Source organism: Cervus canadensis, chromosome 5 (genome assembly GCF_019320065.1).
Source record: "Cervus canadensis isolate Bull #8, Minnesota chromosome 5, ASM1932006v1, whole genome shotgun sequence".
In the NCBI taxonomy this organism is placed as follows: Eukaryota; Metazoa; Chordata; class Mammalia; order Artiodactyla; family Cervidae; genus Cervus; species Cervus canadensis.
The window spans coordinates 1,157,867-1,177,705 of NC_057390.1; the positions used below are offsets into that span (position 1 = coordinate 1,157,867).

At 47.8% G+C, this 19,839-nt stretch overlaps 1 protein-coding gene across 9 annotated transcripts in view; it reads right to left on the reverse strand.

The window, feature by feature from the left end:
* BCL2L11 (BCL2 like 11) overlaps nucleotides 1–19,839 on the reverse strand; it is a 99,372-nt gene that overhangs the window by 64,336 nt on the left and 15,197 nt on the right. For all 9 annotated transcript variants that reach the window (XM_043467740.1, XM_043467739.1, XM_043467735.1 and 6 more), the window contains one exon: nucleotides 2,749–2,858. In XM_043467740.1, coding sequence (XP_043323675.1) covers nucleotides 2,749–2,858 — 110 coding nt within the window. The remainder of the gene's footprint in view (nucleotides 1–2,748; nucleotides 2,859–19,839) is intronic.

Below are 19,839 nucleotides of genomic sequence, written 5' to 3' on the forward strand. Positions count from 1 at the left end.
GTGTTTGAGGCTGTTTTCCCTTCTTCAGTGGAGAGGCAGGTAATGACACAAGCAGACAGCCTGCGTCTCCTCTGCATAGGATCAGGACTGGCCACCACCTCGACCGCCTACATATGGGGATGGCTGTGCGCCAACCCCTCCAACCCCACCACGTTAGCCCTTCTCACCACTGGCCACTCAGGGCCACCACGGAGATGCACCAACCAGGCCCATTAGGGAAACCTTTGTAGAGTCACTGATATTTCCTAAGGGCTTCCCTGGTGGCTCAGACGGTAAAGAATCCACCTGCAGCGCAGGAGACCTGGTTCAATCCCTGGGTTGGGAAGATCCCCTGGAGAAGGGAACGGCAACCGACTCCATATACGTTTAAAGAGAAACTTCGGCAAAATCTCCTTAAACCCATCTGGCTCTCTGGTCAAAGGCTCTCAGTCAGCTCCCAAGAGGATGGAGCTGACGACTGCTCTCTGTGTCCTGAGCGTCCCGGACTCTGAAGGCACCAGGGCCCAACAGCCTCAACTCTCCCGGGGAGCCCCACCCAAGCTAGACCTGGAGCCCCAGGGCTTCCACTGCCCCTGGAAGATGGGGGAGGCAGGGCCAGCGTGCCGCCCAGTTACGGCCTTGCTCGCCCTGCTCGGCTGCCACGGCCACGTGAAGGCACCTCCTCCTGCTGATCTGTGACACGCACCCGAATCATGGTGGATGCATTCGCCTACCCCCTGGGAGGACACATGTCCTTCCCCCCTCAGCACAAGGACCAACATCCCAGATATCCCGGGGCCCTGCTTCTGATCACTCTCCAAGTCCAGCGGGAAAGCCAAGTCCACACACACACATACAGTAACCCCAAAATCCCACCAGAGAAACCAGGGCAGAGGACTTGCGAACACTAACTTCTGTGGCCAATTACACAACAGCCCACCTTGCAAAGAGGTGTGCCACTGCAGATCGAGGCTGAGAGGGGCTTTATGCTCTGTGAACAGGTTCCCATCAGGTTGCGGCACATTCTGCCAGCTAGACACAGCATCATAAGGAATTCTGAAGCCCGTTCATCAACGTGACATGTTCCATCTAATGACAGGCTCATACGTTTCCCATCAAACACACACATACACACCCAACAGAAGGTGTGAGGAGGAGCCAGTAAGAGTATTCTGAAAGTCCTGAACTCCTTAGATTCTATACCGGAGAAATAAAAGACCTGTAATTGGAAAACATCTCCATGTATGTTTACAAAAGCTTAGAAAGCATTACATATAACAGGAAAATAAGAAAGATTGAAAGCAATTTTACAGGGATCATCAATTTATTTAGCAACAGCTAGCTACAAAAAAAGACTAACATTTAAAAAAGGACAAAACATTGGGGTGTCCAAAGCATAAATTCCCTCCAGGAGAAACAAAAAAAGAATCTTTAAAAGGCGTTTATATGAAAGCATAACGTCTGGGAAAAAAGGAGTCAGATGAGAAGTAACACAGAAAGAATGATATTAAATCTTATTTTGTAGAAAATAATTACGTGCTTCCTTTTGGATAAATCAACACAAATATCTTCATACACGGGAGACAGAAAAAAGGCGTGCTGTCACTGTTTAGTCACTAAATCGTGTCCTACTCTCTGTGACCCCATGAACTGTAGCCCACCAGGCTACTCTGTCCGTTGGAATTTTCAGGCAAGAATACCAGAGTGGGTTGCCACTTCCTACTCCAGGGGATCTTTTGGAACCAGGGATCAAACCCAGGTCTCCTGCATGGGCAGGTGGGTTCCTTACCACTGAGCCGCCAGAAGCCCAGAAAAAGGTAAGCAGGCCGAAATTACACCCTCTCATGTGTGTGCTGGTGTACCCCTGCAAGAAGCAGTCACACACGCTCCTAGGAGCCTACCTCCCTGAGTTAAAGCCTACACAGTTTAACCCCTCTTCCATGGGAATAAGGTGTCCAAAATGCTAACATACATTGCCACTGAGCAAAACAAATAAAATACACAGTGTCTGCAGCCCAAGATCTAAGGCTGATTTTTTTTTTCTTTTAAACCAATAGCACACCTCAAAAAATTCCAGTGCTATCAATTTGAGGTATAAAAAATTTTATACCCCGAATTATAGGCTAACGTATTGGCCTCTTAACACATTTCAGTAAACCGACACTGAGAAGAGTGGCGGGGACTGGAAGGACAGAAAGGCGCTCCTGCCTGACTCACTGCCTGGCAAATCGCAGGGGAGACTTTTCCCTTGACATTTTTTCCCCCCCAATCTTCTTGACTGCACCCCACAGCATGTGGGATCTCAGTTCCCCGACCAGAGATCGACCCCACACCCCATGCACTGCAAGCACAGAGCCTCAACCTCGGAACCATCAGGAAGGTCCAAGACTCTTACTTCAGAGCTTGGCATCACTCCCGTTGGCTGCATAAAGATGGAAATTTAAAAATTTCTTTACCTCTGACCCAAACTGCTTCAAGGGAGGAAAGATAACACCCCCTCTGGCTTGAAGACTACGTTAATAATTTTGTGGAAGTATTTCAAATATATAAATATTCCCTTTTCTTCAAGCACAGAGAATTTAAGGTCTGTGCTCCTACAACCCCCCTTGGCTCACACTGTATTTTGTCTAGCTGCTACCACTTAAGTTCAGCCATAAAAGAAACGGAAAATGGGAAAGGAGAAAGAAAAGTAGGTCACACCTAGGTAATACTGCTCATTTCCAGAATAAGCACAGAATCAAAAAAGGAGGTAAAGAAAACATCATTTACCCTTCTTGGGTAATATGCATTAAACTCGTCTCCGATACGCCGTAGTTCTTGGGCAATCCATATCTCTGGGCGTGTATCTGCAGGTACAGCCTGAGACTGCCTCATGGAAGCTGCATGAAAACAGAGAGAACAAAAATCACATTGTTTTCCATGGATCATTCAGTAAGTCCCGAAGGTCAGTTTCCAGAAGTCAGCCCATCTTACACATGGGATGTTCCCAGACGTCAAGAGCTACAATCACCCATTCAAGATTACAGCGGCAGGCAGGCTCTGCTATGTAAACTCTGGTTTATGAATAAGGGATACCGGAGATTCAGAAGTGCCACATTTAAATATACCGCAGCTGATGAATTACACACCTCTATTTCGTGAAGGCAAAGACAGGCAGAAACGGTACAAGCAACACACGCTGCAGCTGCTGTTTAGTCACTAAGCCGTGTCTGACTCTTTGGGACCCCGTGGACTGTAGCCCACCAGGCTCCTCTGTCTATGGGATTTCTCAGGCAAGAACACTGGAGTGGGCTGCCATGTGCTTCCCCAGGGGAATCTTCCTGACCCAGAGACTGGACCTGTGTCTCTGCACTGGCAGATGGATTCTTTACCACCTAAGACGCCACTTACCCTTGAAACATACAAGAATGTAAGTTAGGCTGTCCAGACAATAACTATATTTTGATCATAAGGTAAGGTGAAATTCCTAGGAAGATGTCAAAACGACACAGAGGAATATAAGATGAAATGGCTGTCCTACTCAAAGTGAAGTCAGAAAAAACCTGAGAAATGAATGAGTTGGTTTCCATGAAAGGAGGCGAAACACAGCCAGTCCACACCAGCACCACTGCGGGGCCAAATGAAAGCGTAATTGCATGTTTTGTCTTGATATTAATGCAGTTAACAAAAATGGCCTCAAGTGTGCAAACACCACACGGAGAGAGGAAATGCTCTGGGGGTAAGAGCAGAAGCCCGTCTGAAAGGAGAAAGAGGAGGGAGGTCCGCCCTTTCATTAAGCTGTCATTCCCGAACACACCCAGTACATTCAGGGCTGGCTAATGAGCCCACTGCAAAGCCAAAATATGGAGTACAAAAAAATGTGATTTGTTCAGAGATCCCACGAGCATCAGGGAGATGATATCCTCCAAGGATCGCGAGGAAAAGCACTCGCCACACTCAGAGGAGTACATCCGGGTGACGCAGGTAACAGGGAGAGAGGAGATTCTTGGATTTCAACTGCTCTTCGCGTGCGGCTTATGCTAACTTCCTGTTAAAAAGAGCATGCTGCACTGGCAATTAAAACACACATGCTCCACTTTAACCACAGGGAAATATTTAAACACCTATGATAATCAGATTCTGCCATAACATGAACACAGCTTCCTGTTTTGTGTTTTCGTTAAAAAATTTTTTTTTCTTGTATGCCATATCTGGAGTTCTATTTATCGTTACAAATAAAAGTGGTGTGGGTTCTTGGCTCTGTAAGATCACTTACAAGTAAACTTTTTTGAGTTTTTACCATGTCTCCTTAATCTCTTGCCCCAACTTCTGTCCCCCAGCCCTCACCTGAGGGAAATCGATGACCCCAGAAAAGGCTGAAGGCAGCAGGGCGCCCTGTGTACACATGCGCAGGTGCACACACGTGAGGGCACTGAGAAAGAACACTTGTGGATCCTCTCCAGAATCATCCACGCTGCGAAGGAGCCAGAGCAGAGACTCCCCGAGGACCCCTCATGAAGAATGCAAACACTGATGTCAGGGAAGCTTTTGGGATGAGCCAGGCACGTCCCCTGAATGCCTCTCCCGCCGCACAGAAGACTGCCTTGGCTATACCTTTATCACACAAACAGTTCTATCGTTACTCTGTATAAGCCTATTAAAATTAAATTTTAAATGGCTAAACTGGCAGAAAACAGTTTCAGTTTAGACGTGATGCCAGATGGCAGGTCATAGTTCGCTCCCATCTCCTGGGTGTGCAGCTCTTTAAGGATTTTGTCTATCAGAGGGACCAAACCATTACTGTCTTTTTATATTATCAGTGATCACGAGCTTTCCCCCTGAACTTTGTTACCAAGTTAACTGACGCTGGAGGGAAAGGAAAGCCTCTTTTCTCTGAATGTCCACTGCGAATCTGTACCTGTGGAATTATCTCAGGGAGGCACCAATATGCCTGAGCGAACCAGCACCCAGGACGCCACGTGGCTGCTCAGAGCCGACCGTCACCCAGCTCTCCCGGATTCCGAGCCCCACTCACTTCTTACTGTACTTGGCTCTCTCTGAGACAGTAAATCTGCCTCCAATCCTAGAGTCACAAATGAAGACAGTGCCAACTATCCAGAGAGTCTGTGAAATCTAGACTGCGTGTTTTCCAAAGATGAGAGACTGGTAAAAAAAAAAAAACTGCCGGCAAGTTACCCAAAGTTTAGCAAATTAAGACACTCACTAATTTACCCAACAGATATGAATGCCCATGAGCTAGACACTACTCAGGAGATTGTCTGGGTACAGCAACCAGAGAGGACCCAGCCCTGTTCCCATGAGCTTACATTCCTGTAGATTATAGGCTAAATTTCGACTAAATGCTAAACTTCTTCTGGACAACGATATTCCTACTCTATATTCTTATAACACAAAATAGATGTTTGCTCCTTGGAAAAAAACGCTATGACAAACCTATACAGCATATTAAAAAGCAGAGACATCACTTTGCCAACAAAGGTCTGTATAATCAAAGCTCTGGTTTTTCCAGTAGCTACATATGGATGTAAGAGTTGGACCAGAAAGAAGGCTGAGCGCCGAATAATTGATGCTTTTGAATTATGATGTTGGAGAAGGCTCTTGAGAGTCCCCTGGACAGCAAGGAGATCAAACCAGTCAATACTAAAGGAAATCAACCCTGAATATTCATTGGAAGGACTGTTGCTGAAGCTCCCACACTTTGGCCACCTGATGCGAAGAGCTGACTCATTGGGAAAATCCCTCATGCTGGGGAAGACTGAAGGCAGGAGGAGAAGCGGATGACAGAGGATGAGATGGTTGGATGGCATCACTGACTCAATGGACATGAGTTTGAGCAGACTCCGGAAGATGGTAAAGGACAGAGAAGCCTGGCGTGGGGTCACAAAGTCAGAAATGGCTGAGTGACTGAACGACAACACAAAACAGAGGAAGGTCTCGGTAAATCTCCCCCACGCAGTAGATGAAATCTATTGAATTCTACCAATACTTAAAACCCTCACTGATGTGTGTGGTTAAGAAGGTTCCGTCTGACTCATGTGAGGTCTGGCGGCTGGAAGCACCACAGGAGCCTGTCCAGTATCTCAAAACGAGCACCCAGTGACTGCATCAACCCAGCACCTAGAACTTTGGGGACTAGATGCGACTTACTCATCTTAGAGATAAACGTCTTGGGGTAAGGAGATAAGCAGATGCTGCTTCTACGGAAAGAAGAATTCTGTAATGAACTGTCAGCATCAATAAACACACCGAAACATATCCACCAGGTCTGGCCAGGAGGTTCAGGTGGGTTGTGTCTGTGGGTGGCCCCTGAAGCCACATTCTTACATGAGGTCCTGGAATAGACTGTCCACAGACCAGACCTTGAGAAACACTGAGCAGGAGGGGAGAAGCCAGGGATCAGCCCTGGGGCCCAGGCCTGTGTCTGTGGAGAACACTCGGGAGTTGGAAGTTCTCATTAACCTTAGGTAATGACCAGGTTAGCCCCGGCTCAGTAGATCACCTACTAACTGTAATAACAGATCAGTAAGAGAGCTAGCCACTGTTCTTGTTGTTCTTTAGCTGCTCAGTTATGTCCAACTCTTTGTGACCCCATGGACTGTAGCCCATCGGCTCCTCTTTCCATGGGAGGAGCAAGAATACTGAAGTGGGTTGCCATTTCCTTCTCTTACGGGACCTTCCCAACCCAGAGATCAAACCCAAGTCTCCTGCATTGATGGGCGGATTCTTTACCACTGAGCCGGCAGGGAAGTCCAGCTACTCTTCTTAGGTGTATTTTTTTTTTAAGTTTCTATATTGACAGACAATATAAACTAACTCTTACAAAGGACACTGATTGTCTGGGCTACTCAACCACTATTTGGGGCAGTTTTTTTGAGAAGTAAATACTGTTCTCATTGCTTGAATTTATAAACCTAAAATGTTTAATGACCAACATGCATCCTGCAATAAAGACTAGCCAATGGGTATACACAGAATATTGGTTTTCAAGAGTGTAAGGCAAAAATTCTATTTTAATTATTTTCAGAAGCATCCTATTCCTGTATTTTAAAAAGGTAGTGTTAATCTGTAATACGATGGCCTTTTTCCACCTAAGTTTCAAAGATTATTTCTTAAGTGACAAAACATATCCTTTTTGGGGGACGATGGGGGGAACCTTTCCTTAATTGAGAATTAGCTTATCGGTCCCAGGGCAGCACTGGTTGCAGCCAGAACGAAGGTTTTTTATTTCTTTTATCATCAGTTTGTGAAATTCTTCCCCACAGTGACCAGAGCATTGACCACTGCAATGAGGAAGGGATCCATGACTCCATCTTCTGAAGGGGAACCTGGAGCTGCTGGCATTAAAGGGCAGGGGATACTTAAAAAAAAAAAAAGCAACACCCACCCCCTCACTCCTACAATCCCTTCTAGATACTTCATCTGCCTGCTCCCATCTGCACATACTCCACTTGTCAAAAAGATAACTTACATTAGTATCTCTGTAAGAAAGAGAAACATCATTATGCTGTCTGCAATGTGCTAAATAGCCATAAATGTTACCTGGGCTTCCCTTGTGGCTCAGCTGGTAAAGAATCTGCCTGCAATGCAGGAGACCTGGGTTCTGTCCCTGGGTTGGGAAGATCCCCTGGAGAAGGGAAAGGCTACCCACTCCAGTATTCTGGCCTGGAGAATTCCATAGACTATATAGTCCATGGGGTCGCAAACAGCCGGACAAGACCAAGCGACATTCATTTTCACTAGCAATGAAATGGGTCTCTACTGGAAACAAAAGCTCTTATTACTACATAAAAAGATCACATTTTTAAGTAAGGCAATTTTACATACACGTAAAAATTTCTTCAAACGGGAAATGATAGTGATGAGGTGTATTTTCACCCACAGAAAATGCAGTTTCAGCATTTAAGAAAGCATTTCACACATAAAGGTGGGAAATAGAACAGTAGAGGGGAGGGAAGACAAAAAGGCACAAGGAACTGCTCTTAATGGAAAACTGTTGTTCCGCCGCTCAGCTGTGTCTGACTCTTTGCGACCCCATGGACTGCAGCCCACCAGGCTCCCCCGTCCCTGGGATTCTCCAGGTAAGAACACTGGAGTGGGTTGCCATTTCCTCCTCCAGAGGATCTTCCCGACCCAGGCACAGTACCTTCATTGGCAGGTGGATTATTTACCCACGGAACCACCAGGGAAGCCCAATGTAAAGCTGCTGCTGCTGCTAAGTCGATTCAGTCGTGTCCGACTCTGTGCGACCCCACAGACGGCAGCGCACCAGGCTCCCCGGTCCCTGGGATTCTCCAGGCAAGAACACTGGAGCGGGTTGCCATTTCCTTCTCCAATGCGTGAAAAGTGAAGACGCTCAGTCGTGTCCGACTCCTAGGGACCCCATGGACTGCAGCCCACCAGGCTCCTCCGTCCATGGGACCTTCCAGGCAAGAGCACTGGAGTGGGTGCCACTGGCTTCTCCGAAATGCAAAGCTACTACGGTTCAAAAGCTGTAGCCAGAAGTCCACACAAGGCCAGCTCTGATGCCGCAACATCTTCCTGAGCTTGGGAACTTGCGGGGAGCCCAGATTTCTCCCCAAAGCCACTAACCAAAACTTGGTGAGGCAGGACCTCCCTGGTGGTCCGGTGGTTAAGAATCCGCCGGCCGGTGCAGGGGACATGGATTCAACCCCCGGTCCAGGAACAAGGATTCCACATGCTACAGGGCACCTGCTGATGCCTGTGAGCCACGCTGAGCCTGCACACCCTAGAGCCCACGCTCTACAGAAGAAGCCACTGCAACAAGCCTATGTGCACCACAACCAGAAAAAGCCCTCACACGGCAATGAAGACCCAGTTCGGCACCCCCACCCCCACAAAAGCTTAGAATGCAACTATGTCAGATGCAGGCAATTCCATCAAAAGTGAGACATGCTTATTAAACTCTCATCAAACCTCTTGCAAACAATTTTATGAAATCTAGCACTTACCAGTAACCTGATTTCCTACAGAAAAAGAAAAAAAAAAAAACCCCACAAGGTGTATGATTAATCTATTTTTCTCTACCAGTGCAGAGGTAGGTAGAAAGGAGGGCCTTTTTCAACACCAAAGAACTCTCGAGTCACTGAAAGATGTGCAATGTTTGATTAACAGACTGTTGTGGTTCAGTTACAGAACTAGTTTCCAGCCAAGAGGGTAATTCCAAATCTTAAAAGTTCAGCAATTGAAAAAAAAATTAATATCGTGGTTAAGTGGCTGATAGTGAAATCAGGCTGAGGCTTTCGGAAAGGGCTTTCTGTAGCACTGCCAGCAAGAGTGGGAACATTAAAAAAAAAAGAAAACGAGACTGCCACTGTGTAATGAGCTTGACATCAGTCAAGCCAAACCTGATTTTTCCTGAATGCCCAACCGCTTCTACCCCACTGTTCCGAATGGCAGGTGCGCTGCGGTCCCAGTCTGACGTTCCTTCCTTCCCAACCCTACCGCCATCCTTCCAACCCAACCCCCGGGCTGCGAGCACCCGGGGGCGGGGCCAGGGGACACGGGGTACGCGTGCGCGCACACGGCCTTGGTCATCCTTGGGGACAGGATGCTCTCACACCCCTGGGCCAGTGACTGTTTGAGTTCCCAGCATGTCACTATAGTAGCTGCAAGTGCAGAAGTGGAAACCAAACAATACTGCACAGTTCTCAGATGTTCAGTGAAATATAAGCACTGGGGTAGAATCGAGATCAGATTTTCAACTAATCAACGTGAACTGAGCTCTGAATCAATTTCCAACTCAGAGCTGAGAAAGGATCTCTCTTCCTTGAAGAGATGCTGAATGTATGACTTTGAAGAAATGATTTGTTTTTAAACATACCACAGCATGTACTTAGGCAAATAAGAGCTCATTTTGCCTCCTATTTACGAGGGACTGTGGAGCAGTAAGAAAGAGTGGAAAGAAAGTCCCTCCTCCTAGCATTTAGGGGCTGAACCAAAAGCCATAAAGAACTACTTTGTAAGGCTCTGAAACCAGGGCTAAACCAATTCTAAAACAGATGCTCCAAAAATGCTGAGAGGAAGCACTGATTCTGCATGCCGTCCCTTAAGACTATTCATCTGCAGAAATAAAAATTCTGAGATGTTTATTCAATCCAACAGTCTCCTGACTTAGGGGGCTATCTTCGGAAACACCTTTATTAACGAAGATTTATCCACAGTGGATGAGGAGGATGAGGAAGTCACTGGCCCTCTGGCCACCGTTTCCACTGGAAACCCATCTGAGGGCCTGAGCTGTCTCAGATGCTTCTGAGTCCCCAGCCACAGGGTAGAAGGGTGCTGCCCTGACAGCTCAGCTGCAGGAATGCTGTCAGAAGCCTCCTTCCACTCTGAGGTTCTCACAGAGCAAATGAGCCAGAGCCCAATCATCTACACACCCTCTGGCCTACTACTTCCCAACTGCATCATTTCATTTTTTGATAATCCTCTTATCAATTCCACTGAGCCACCGGATGAAAACGAAAGGGAAGTGAAATAAAGCGATGGTATACAGCATCATTACTCGTGAAGTTTTCACACCTGTTTTTCCCTGGCACACATGTAGGTGAACCTCTAAGCAGCTGCATGAATTCAGGATGGTGCTTTATAAACAGCTGCTGGGACCAAAAAACAAGAAGAAAACTCATGAGCTATAGCCAGCGTTTTCATACTCAGTCCTTCCACACGTGTTTGCCCACTGCTTTTCTGTGACCGTGAGTAAGAAAATCAAAATAAGCTGCTTCGATCAATTTCTAGTCTGACTGCGTAGAAACTGCCAGAAAGCCAAGGCTATGAGGCTGGAAACCAGTGTGTATCTTTTGCCTGCGACAGTCACCTGTTTCTTACAATAAACTATGAATTTAAAAGCATTAGGATGAAAGCTATGCCTTCTTAACTAACTATTCAACCTCTAATGACCTAGCTCCCCATGTCACCCGAGCTGTCCCCCACAATTCACGCTTTTCCAGGAGCAAACCCAGATTTTGAGTTTTTATGCCTACATCCAAGGACACACCCAGCTCACTGGAGTCCCAGGAGAAGCCAGCAGGTGGGGATGTGGCGGAAGCTTCCTGCGCCGCGATGCCCGGTAGCTTGGCCTGGGACAGGTGCAGAGCTTTTCCTGAGGCACTGCAGTCCTGCTGATGGGCACTGCACGCCCCAGTTCTCCCTTCTGGGGACCGCAATGTTCCCTGCTCACCCCAACCCAGATCTAGACTGTGTCCCCCAGGGCTACAAAGATAATCCGTCTCAGTCATCAGCCCTCCGTCTAATCATGAAGCTGCTACCGTGTGGCCCGCGTGCGGTCCTGAGGCAGACCCGCCCCGTACCTTTTGCAGCAAGGTGCTACATAACCACTCCGGTCCTGCCTGATCTGTTCTCCGAAACACGCCGCTCTGCGCAGTGTGTGGCAGCGTCTCACTAGGTCTAGATGGGCGAAGGAAGACACACGACACGACTGTTGCTCGCTTTGTCCCCAGGACAGCTGTGTCTCTTATTTCTACAGTCTTACAATTCTTTCCAATCAGTCCTAAAGGAAATCAACCCTGAATACTCAATGAAAGGACTGATGCTAAAGCTCCAATACTTTGGCCACCTGATGTGGAAAGCTGACTCATTGGAAAAGACCCTGATGCTGGGAAAGATTGAGGGCAGGAGGAGAAGGGGACAACAGAGGATGAGATACTTGGGATGGCATCATCGACTCAATGGACGTGAGTTTGAGCAAACTCCGGGAGACAGTGAAGGACAGGGAAGCCTGGTGTGCTGCAGTCCTTGGGGTCACAGAGTCAGACACTACTTAGCAACTGAACAACAATGAGAAGATTCCTTCCAGAAGATCATGGAGGACTTGACTATGCAGTCTTCTTTTGAAAAACAAAAATAACCCCCAAAATAAATATAGTCCAAGCTACGCTCCTTCCACTAACAGCAGAGACAACTTCCTATCCACACAATTTATTTCACCACTTACTCCAGCAAAACTATGAAAAGAGAAATGCTTTTTGAAGACCCTTGACAAGTAAACATACAACTCTACATGTTAATTCACTTAAGACCGTTCCTTAGAAATAAAGTGTTAAAAATTTTGAGGTTACTAGCTTTCGGTAACCTGGGTTCCTGGCCCATCATCAGATCTGGGGGAGGAAACGAGAATTTACACTACGAATATAAAAAATTTCTGACTAGAGAGTACGTGTGGCTTCCTCTAAGAAATTTAATGCTGGCGGCAGGAAACAGGTGACGAAAATCTCTTCTCCTCAGTTCACTTGAAGGTCTTAAGCATCATGGTGTTTTGTCTTAATAACAGTGGAGACCCAGGCAAAGGGGCCAAAACAGAATCCTGAAAAGCTGCATCCGAAACAGCTTTCCAATTAAGACCTGTAAAACCCTGTAATTTTATTTATGCAGTTAAAGTTTATCAAGGCCATGCGCTAAGTGAAGCGCTTAGCTGTTAATGCAGATATATGGTGACTGATAACACACTCGAAGGATGAGTATAATGAAAGCTTCCCACTTAAAACAAGTTCACAAGAGCCAGCTGCCTCTTCTTATCCCACATCGTATCAAGAGAGAAGACATCACACCTCAATTCCAGACACTGTTTTGCATAATCACAAGGACGGAATCATTGTGTTTGGACATTTGATGGTTTAAGTATTTGGCCTCAAAATACATGTCTGTCTCAGTTGGGCTGTCTGATTCCTCTCCCCTAGAAAATTCACAAAGCTCCTGTGTCTAAAAGGCACACTGGTGCTAAACACAGGGGGTGGGGGCGGGGAGGAATCCCTCCAAGGGACACAGGCGAACACAGCCCCAAAGCCTTTTGTAGAAAAGCATTAGTCACTCAGTCCTGTCCGCCTCTGTGACCCCATGCACTGTAGCCCGCCAGGCTCCTCTGTCCATGGAATTCTCCAGGCCAGAGTACTAGAGTGGGTTGTCATTCCCTTCTCCAGGGGATCTTTCCAACCCAGGGATCAAACCCAGGTCTCCTGCATTGCAGGCAGATTCTTTACCATCTGAGCCACCAGGGAAGCCCTTTTTATAGAAAATCCCATGATAAAAAGAAACACTGTATGAATTGAACCCTGAGTAAAAAATAAGAAAACCAAAAGGCTCAAGTGAGCAGAGAATCTGATTGGTGTGGTGAGGAATCCATCAGAAAGATGGCTGAAGCCCAAGTTTCTTCACCAACTGACCAGCCTGTACCAACCCCACTGAAGGCCCCACCTAACCTCTACATGACAAGGCCATTCCCGAGGCTGAGGTGGTGATCCTAAGGCCTCCTCTGCAAACCACAAAAACGTCTGTCAGTGGCGGTGCCATGTCCCCATGCAGGCCAAGAATGGAAGCTGGTCACTGCCTGGGGCAAAGACGAGTGTGAGAGATACGGGATTCTGGGATAACCGACGTCCCGCCCGGTGCCGTCGAAGGTCTGTATCTGCTCAGGTTCTCATGTCTCTGCTCGTCCTCCTGATGCCCTTCGCCCTCCAGAGACACGGTTGCTGGCCAGGCTCCACCGCTCTGTGGGCTCCAATCCTGGGTGCAGCAGTCGGGCTACCCCTGGGCATCCGAGGTGGTGCTAGTGGTGAGTAACATGCCTTCCAACGCAGGAGACAGAGAGACGCGGGTTTGATCCCTGGGTCAGGAAAACCCCCAGAGGAGGAAACGGCAGCCCACTCCAGTATTCTTGCCTGGGGAACCTGATGGACAGAGGAGCCTGGCGGGCTACAGTCCACGGGGTTACAAAGAGTCAGAGAGGACTGAAGTGACTTAGCACGAGTTTAGAAACCCGACGTGCAACACGGATTAAACAGGGTCACTCCAGTTCAGCGTAGCACGCCTCCACCAACTAACTCCCTACAGGGCTCCTCTGACCCCTGCAGACTGGATGCAACACCCTCCCGTTTCAGGAGGACACTGGTCCCCAGCCAGGGGGGAGACCTGCCCCGGGGACTGCACAACATCAGAGGAAGGATGAAGACTGGCCTGGGTCACCTGCTAAGGGTCCACTCCAGCACTTCCTTCCCACCAACCGTTAGAAACAAGGATCTGAGAGAAAACGAAGCGCAGCTGTCGTGTCCGTCAGGCTTCCTTACAGAGGAGACCCGGTCCTAAGCTTCAAAGGCTTCCAGGGGCAGAATCCACACAACAGAAGAGAGGGGATCCCAGAGACGCATCCACTGCTTGAGGTATCAGCCACTTCTTTTTAAACTGACAACCGTATGTGCTTGTGCGACATACCACCCCATTTCGTTACGCTGGCAAGTTGTTTTGACCAGTTTAGCAAAATTTATACTCACTGTAGGCTTCTCTGGTGGCTCAGCAGTAAAGAATCCGCCTGCAATGCAGAAGCGGCAGGTTCGATTCCTAGATCAGGAAGATCCCCGGAAGGAGGGCATGGCGACCCACTCTAGCATTTTTGCCTGGAGAATCCCATGGACAGAGGAGCTCGGTGGGCTACAGTCCACGGGGTCAACAAGGAGTCAGAAATGAGCGACTACACACGCCTGGAGGTCTAAATTCAAACATTTACTAAGACAGTATAGATCCAGAATTCACTTCCAGACTACCCTGCATTAAGAAATTTCTCAAAGGATGAAAAACCAGACAATAAACAAGAAACCTTCTTTTAGTCTCTCCCCCAGCACTTATTCCACAGAAAACTCTCCTAAACTAAGGTTGTCAAGTGTGGCTCATCTCATACACCGCCCCTGCCCCTGAGACATACATCTGCAAGAGAAAAACAGGTCGCTACCACACAAGAAAGTTGCTGTGAAGTCTCAGGTCATTCACTAAACCGATAAATTGCTCACATCAAAATGTTTTAGGAACTGGAGTGGGATGCATGCTCTGGTCTAGGAACGGGACTTATTTTGGGGGAAAAAAGTCCCCATAGCAACTCAGCTGAGCACCATCGTATCGAACCAGTTTCAGTTTTTACCATACACCCTCTTGGACTGAAATGGTTGATTTTTTTTTTTTTTTTAAGAAATTTTAGCTCCAAAACCATTTTCACGCCTAAGGAAGGGCCGCAAAGCCCAAACTAAAGGAAGCATCGCATCCTATGCAGAGAGCCAGGTTCAAGGCTCTGGCTCCAGGACAAGACAGGGCCACAGGCAGCCCTCCCCTGTCAGCCTGCGGGCACACGTGGCCAGGCAGCGCCTCTCAGGAGCTGGTCGGCTCCACCACTGGTTAAACCCTTGTGAACCACCGGGATCTGATCCAGGGTTGCAAACAGAGGAAATGCAAAGTCCATGTGGATTTACCACCATAGGACGCCAGGAATACCAACTCACTCTAACAAAATACTTAAAACCACGAAAGCCTAGCCTTTTACACACTGGGCTTCAACCTGTCCCCCCAGGAACCGGCCAGCTCACAGAGTGTAAAAAAAAAAATTCTCAAGGGTTCATGATCCATTCACTCAGAAGTAAAAACCAAAATTTAACGATGGCCAAAGAGCAGAATTTGCATAGGGAAAAGGAAAAAAAAAAGCTATTTTAAAATTTTCAATTCTATTCATGTGTGGGCACTAAGTCACTTCAATCATGTCTGACTCTGTGGGATCCAATGGACTGTAACCCAGCAGGCTCCTCTGTCCATGGGGTTCTCTAGGCAAAAACACTACAGTGGGTTGCCATTTCCTACTCCAGGAGGTATTCCTGACCCAGGGATTGAACCCGTGTCTCTTAAGTCTCCTGCATTGGCAGATGCATTCTGTACCACGGGCACCCGCTGGTGAGCCCCAGCCCACATATAGACCAGGGGGCACCTATCGCAGGCTTGTCTCTCCTGAGATGGGAACAGTAGGCCAGCGGCTGGGTTCTCTCTCCAGTGAGCGTATTTCATTTCCTCCAATGCCATGAACTGCCCCCAACACACTGAAGATCATGTGTGTGCATGTGTGTATGTGCCTGGGCACACGGTCTATTAGCCCTGCTGCTCTCTGTCCCTTGGCAAGTAATGACTTTCACAGACGGGCTTCCTGAACCTGGGACGGAACCCAAGTGTCTCCCATCTCCTGCATTGGCAGGCAGGTTCTCTACCAATAGCACAGTTCTATTCAGCCAATGACTACTGCGAACATTAAAACAGTGAGCAAAATACCTCTTGTTTTGAAAAAAGTTGCAATAACTTCTAACTGCAGGAAAGAGCAGTTCAAGCCTGTCTTCAGTGTCCAGATCTTTTCTTTCTCCAAATACACGTCTTGCGCTACAGTCAAGTTTCTGCCTAATCCAATAGGTGTCCCTGACACGGACCTGGTTCCAACAGAGCCAGTGCAGTGGGGGTTTCCAGATGTTTCTCCATGGTCCAAAGATCTGCCAAGGTTCTTCTCAGGGTGATGTGCAGGCTCATGGGCAGGTCAGGGGTGATTTGGACCTCCCCTGCCCTCCCAGGCCACTTCCTAGAAAAGATTTTCTTTCCTTTTTTGCTTGTTTGTTCTGGGGCCTGGCAGGGTTAGAATTACAGCTCATTTCCAGATGAACTGACTTCCCTGTGGGTTTCCTAAACTACTGAAATGACAGCTCCTTTCCACAGAAAGGAGAAAGGAATGTTTCATTATGTCATGCCCAGGGACCTGCCAGAGCCTCGACTGTCACTGAGCAGGGAAAACAGTGACCAAGTCCCTGCCAGCTGCCCTCTGCCCAGGAGCTTGTGCAAAAGCCCTCAACTCTCGGCATGTGAGAACTTCTGTCTCCATCTGATGGATGAGGAAATTGAAGCTCTAAGAGACAAACAGATCTGCCCAGGTTACTCATGGGGCTAGAAACAGCCAGGTAACCACCCAGGCCCCGCTCCGGACCCATGTGCAGCCCTGAGACAGGAAGGCAGTACGACCCACAGGCGCCCAATCAAGCTAACCCTGCCACTTGGAGCTCTTATACAATGACTCAGGTGGCACCAGAGGTAAAGAATCCGCTTGCCAACGCAGGAGACGTAGGTTTGGGTTGGGAAGATCCCCTGGAGGGCATGGCAACCCACTTGAGTATTCTTGCTTGGAGAATCCCATGGACAGGGGAGCCTGGTGGGCTACAGTCCACGGGGTCGCATGGAGTCTGACACGACTGAACCAACTGAGCATGCACACACTCACTCTGCTAAAATCAAAGGGAGACTCCCAAAGAGAACATCAGGAGGCTGATGTTCTGGTGGTGATGGGCCAAAAGCTTCATCTCACCTGGATGAGATCTCTGCCAACAAAAGGGCTGTGACTGTTAATACTAAGTCATACAAAGTTAATGCTGAATTACACATGTCATGGTGACAAGCTGCTGGCCAAAATGCCAAAAATGAAGATTAAAATTTAAAAAAAAGTTTTTAAGATTTTTTTTTTTTTGGTGTGAGCCATTTAAAAAGTCTTTAATGGACCTGTTATAATATTACTTCTGTTTTATGCTGTATTTTTTTCGCCCTGGGGCATGTGGGATCTTATCAAACCCACACCCCACCCTTCCCCCACCCCCACATTGGAAGGCAAAGTCTTAACTACTGGGTTGCCAGGGAAATCCCCCCTCAAATTTTAAATATATACATTACACATTAATTATATTATAAATGCCAGTCATGATGATTTTCCAAATGCAAAAAAAGAAAAAAACAAAAACAGGTAAGAAGGTTAAGACTACCTGTGAGTTGAATACAAAAATTTTCACTATTGACATTTTGATGTATTTTCCTTCTAATCTTTTTGTTATGCTTGTAAATTACTTGAAACACAAAATCACGTGCTATGGGGTACATGTTCATGTCGCCCATAAAATCCATCTCCAGTGTGATGTACGTGGAAGTGGGGCCTTTACAGGGTGATCAGGTCATGAGGGTGGAGTCTTCGTGAGCGGAGTTATTGCCCTTAAAAGAAGGGGTCAAGGAGTGAGCTTACTGTCTTTCCACCTTTGTGACACAGGGGCCACCTACGAGCCTGGAAGAGGGTCCTCACCAGAGCCTGACCATGCCCACACCTGGATCTCAGACTTCCAGCTTCCAGAACTGCGAGACAAATGTTTATTATCAAAGCCACCCAATCTACGGTATTTTTGTTACAGCAGCACAAACTGACTACAACACTAGGCTGTCACCAAGAGCTCCGTAACTTTTTAAAGCTTAACATTTCACCGGGAGCGTTTTCCATGTGATTATTCTTCTTAACATCTTTATGCAGACAGCTTCACAATCACAGCCCAGGGATGTGTAGTAACGTAGAAGTTTTCCTATATCACTGCCAATAGTTTTCCGGCTGGTGTAAAGTATGTCGTGATGAGCCTCTGCATTTCCTGTGAAAGGAAGGGCTGCCGGGCCCTGCCCTGTGCCCACTGAGCAGGGCTCGCAGCCCAGTGCCCGACACAGCGCAGCACGGGTGTCTAAGGACAGACACTTGCTTTGCGTCACAAGAACTCCACAGACCAGGAAAGCAGCCCGAGGCCACGTGCCCTGGCCCAGGTCCTGGCCACGGACCAAGCGGAACGACCTGGAAGCGGCGGGGAGTCTGTCTCGGGAGCAGCGTGTCGAGGCTGAGGCTGACCCAACAAGGGGGAAAGCAAACAGCGCTGGGGAAGCGGCGGGGAGTCTGTCTCGGGAGCAGCGTGTCGAGGCTGAGGCTGACCCAACAAGGGGGAAAGCAAACAGCGCTGGGCTCTGGGATGGGCAGCGGGGGTCCACGGGGCGTCCCGCCCAGAACGGGGGGCGACCACAGACCAGCAGTGTGTGGACACTCGGGCACCGGGCAAGTGCTCTGAATCACTGGTTTTAAGCACTGTGTCAGAGGGTCTAGCATGCAACTGGCAACTGTGTGCATATGTAGATCTAGAAATCTAACACCGCCAAGGTCCTAAATATTAATTAGGACAAATCAATGGATGATTGACCTTCTTCCTGCTTTACAGTAAAGTCTGATAATGCCAAGAATGACAGGACTTATCATTTTCCTTAATGAGAAGTTCCTCTGCAGTATGTGCTGCCAAACTTGAGTTACCCATAAGTTTTCAGGCAGTGCGTATGAGGGGGGCCTGGTGTGTACCTACTGAGGGTACACTACCAGAGGGATTACAAGACTTAACACTGCAGTTAGTATCTGAAAAACGTGTCAAGGATTACTGTTCAATCTCTTCGGACATGAAAAGCCTATTATCCCATAGAGAGTAAAAATAAAGGGTGAAAGACATGACTTCTCAAACGGAGTAGTACTGGATTGGCCAAAAAATCAGCTTGGGTTTTTCCATCAAGATGTTATGGAAAAACCTAAAAAAAAAGATGTTATGGAAAAACCTGAGTGAACTTTTTGGCCAACCCAATACTTTGCAACCAGAGCCGGTCAACATCAATTGTGAGTCCTTGGTGAAAAGATAATAAATATTTCTAGTTCCACAAAGGTGGGGTCGCCCTGTTCTCCGAGGTCTTCCTTTTTCACAACTAAAAACCCTGGATTTTAACAAGCAAGCACAGGGGCTTCCCTGGTGGCTCAGTAGTAAAGAATCCACCTGCCAATGCAGGAGATGTTAGTTCGATCCCTGGTCCGCGAAGAGTCCACACGCTGTGGAGCAACTAAGCCCATGCGCCACAGCCAATGGGCCTGTGCTCCAGAGCCTGGGAATCAATCCCAGCTACTGCAGCCCCCTCACCCCAGAGCCTGTTCTCTGCACGAAGAGAAGCTAAAGCAACAAGAAACCCACACGCTGCGACCAAGAGCAGCCTCCGCTCGCCGCAACTCAAGAAGAGGCCTGTGCAACTGTGAAGACTCATCACAGCCAGAAATACACACAGAAATAAAATTAACAAGATAAATAAAACAAGCACAGAGGACTGAGAGGGAAATGAGAGTGGGCTCCCTGGGGACCATGGGGTTTGAGGAATGACAGGACGGTG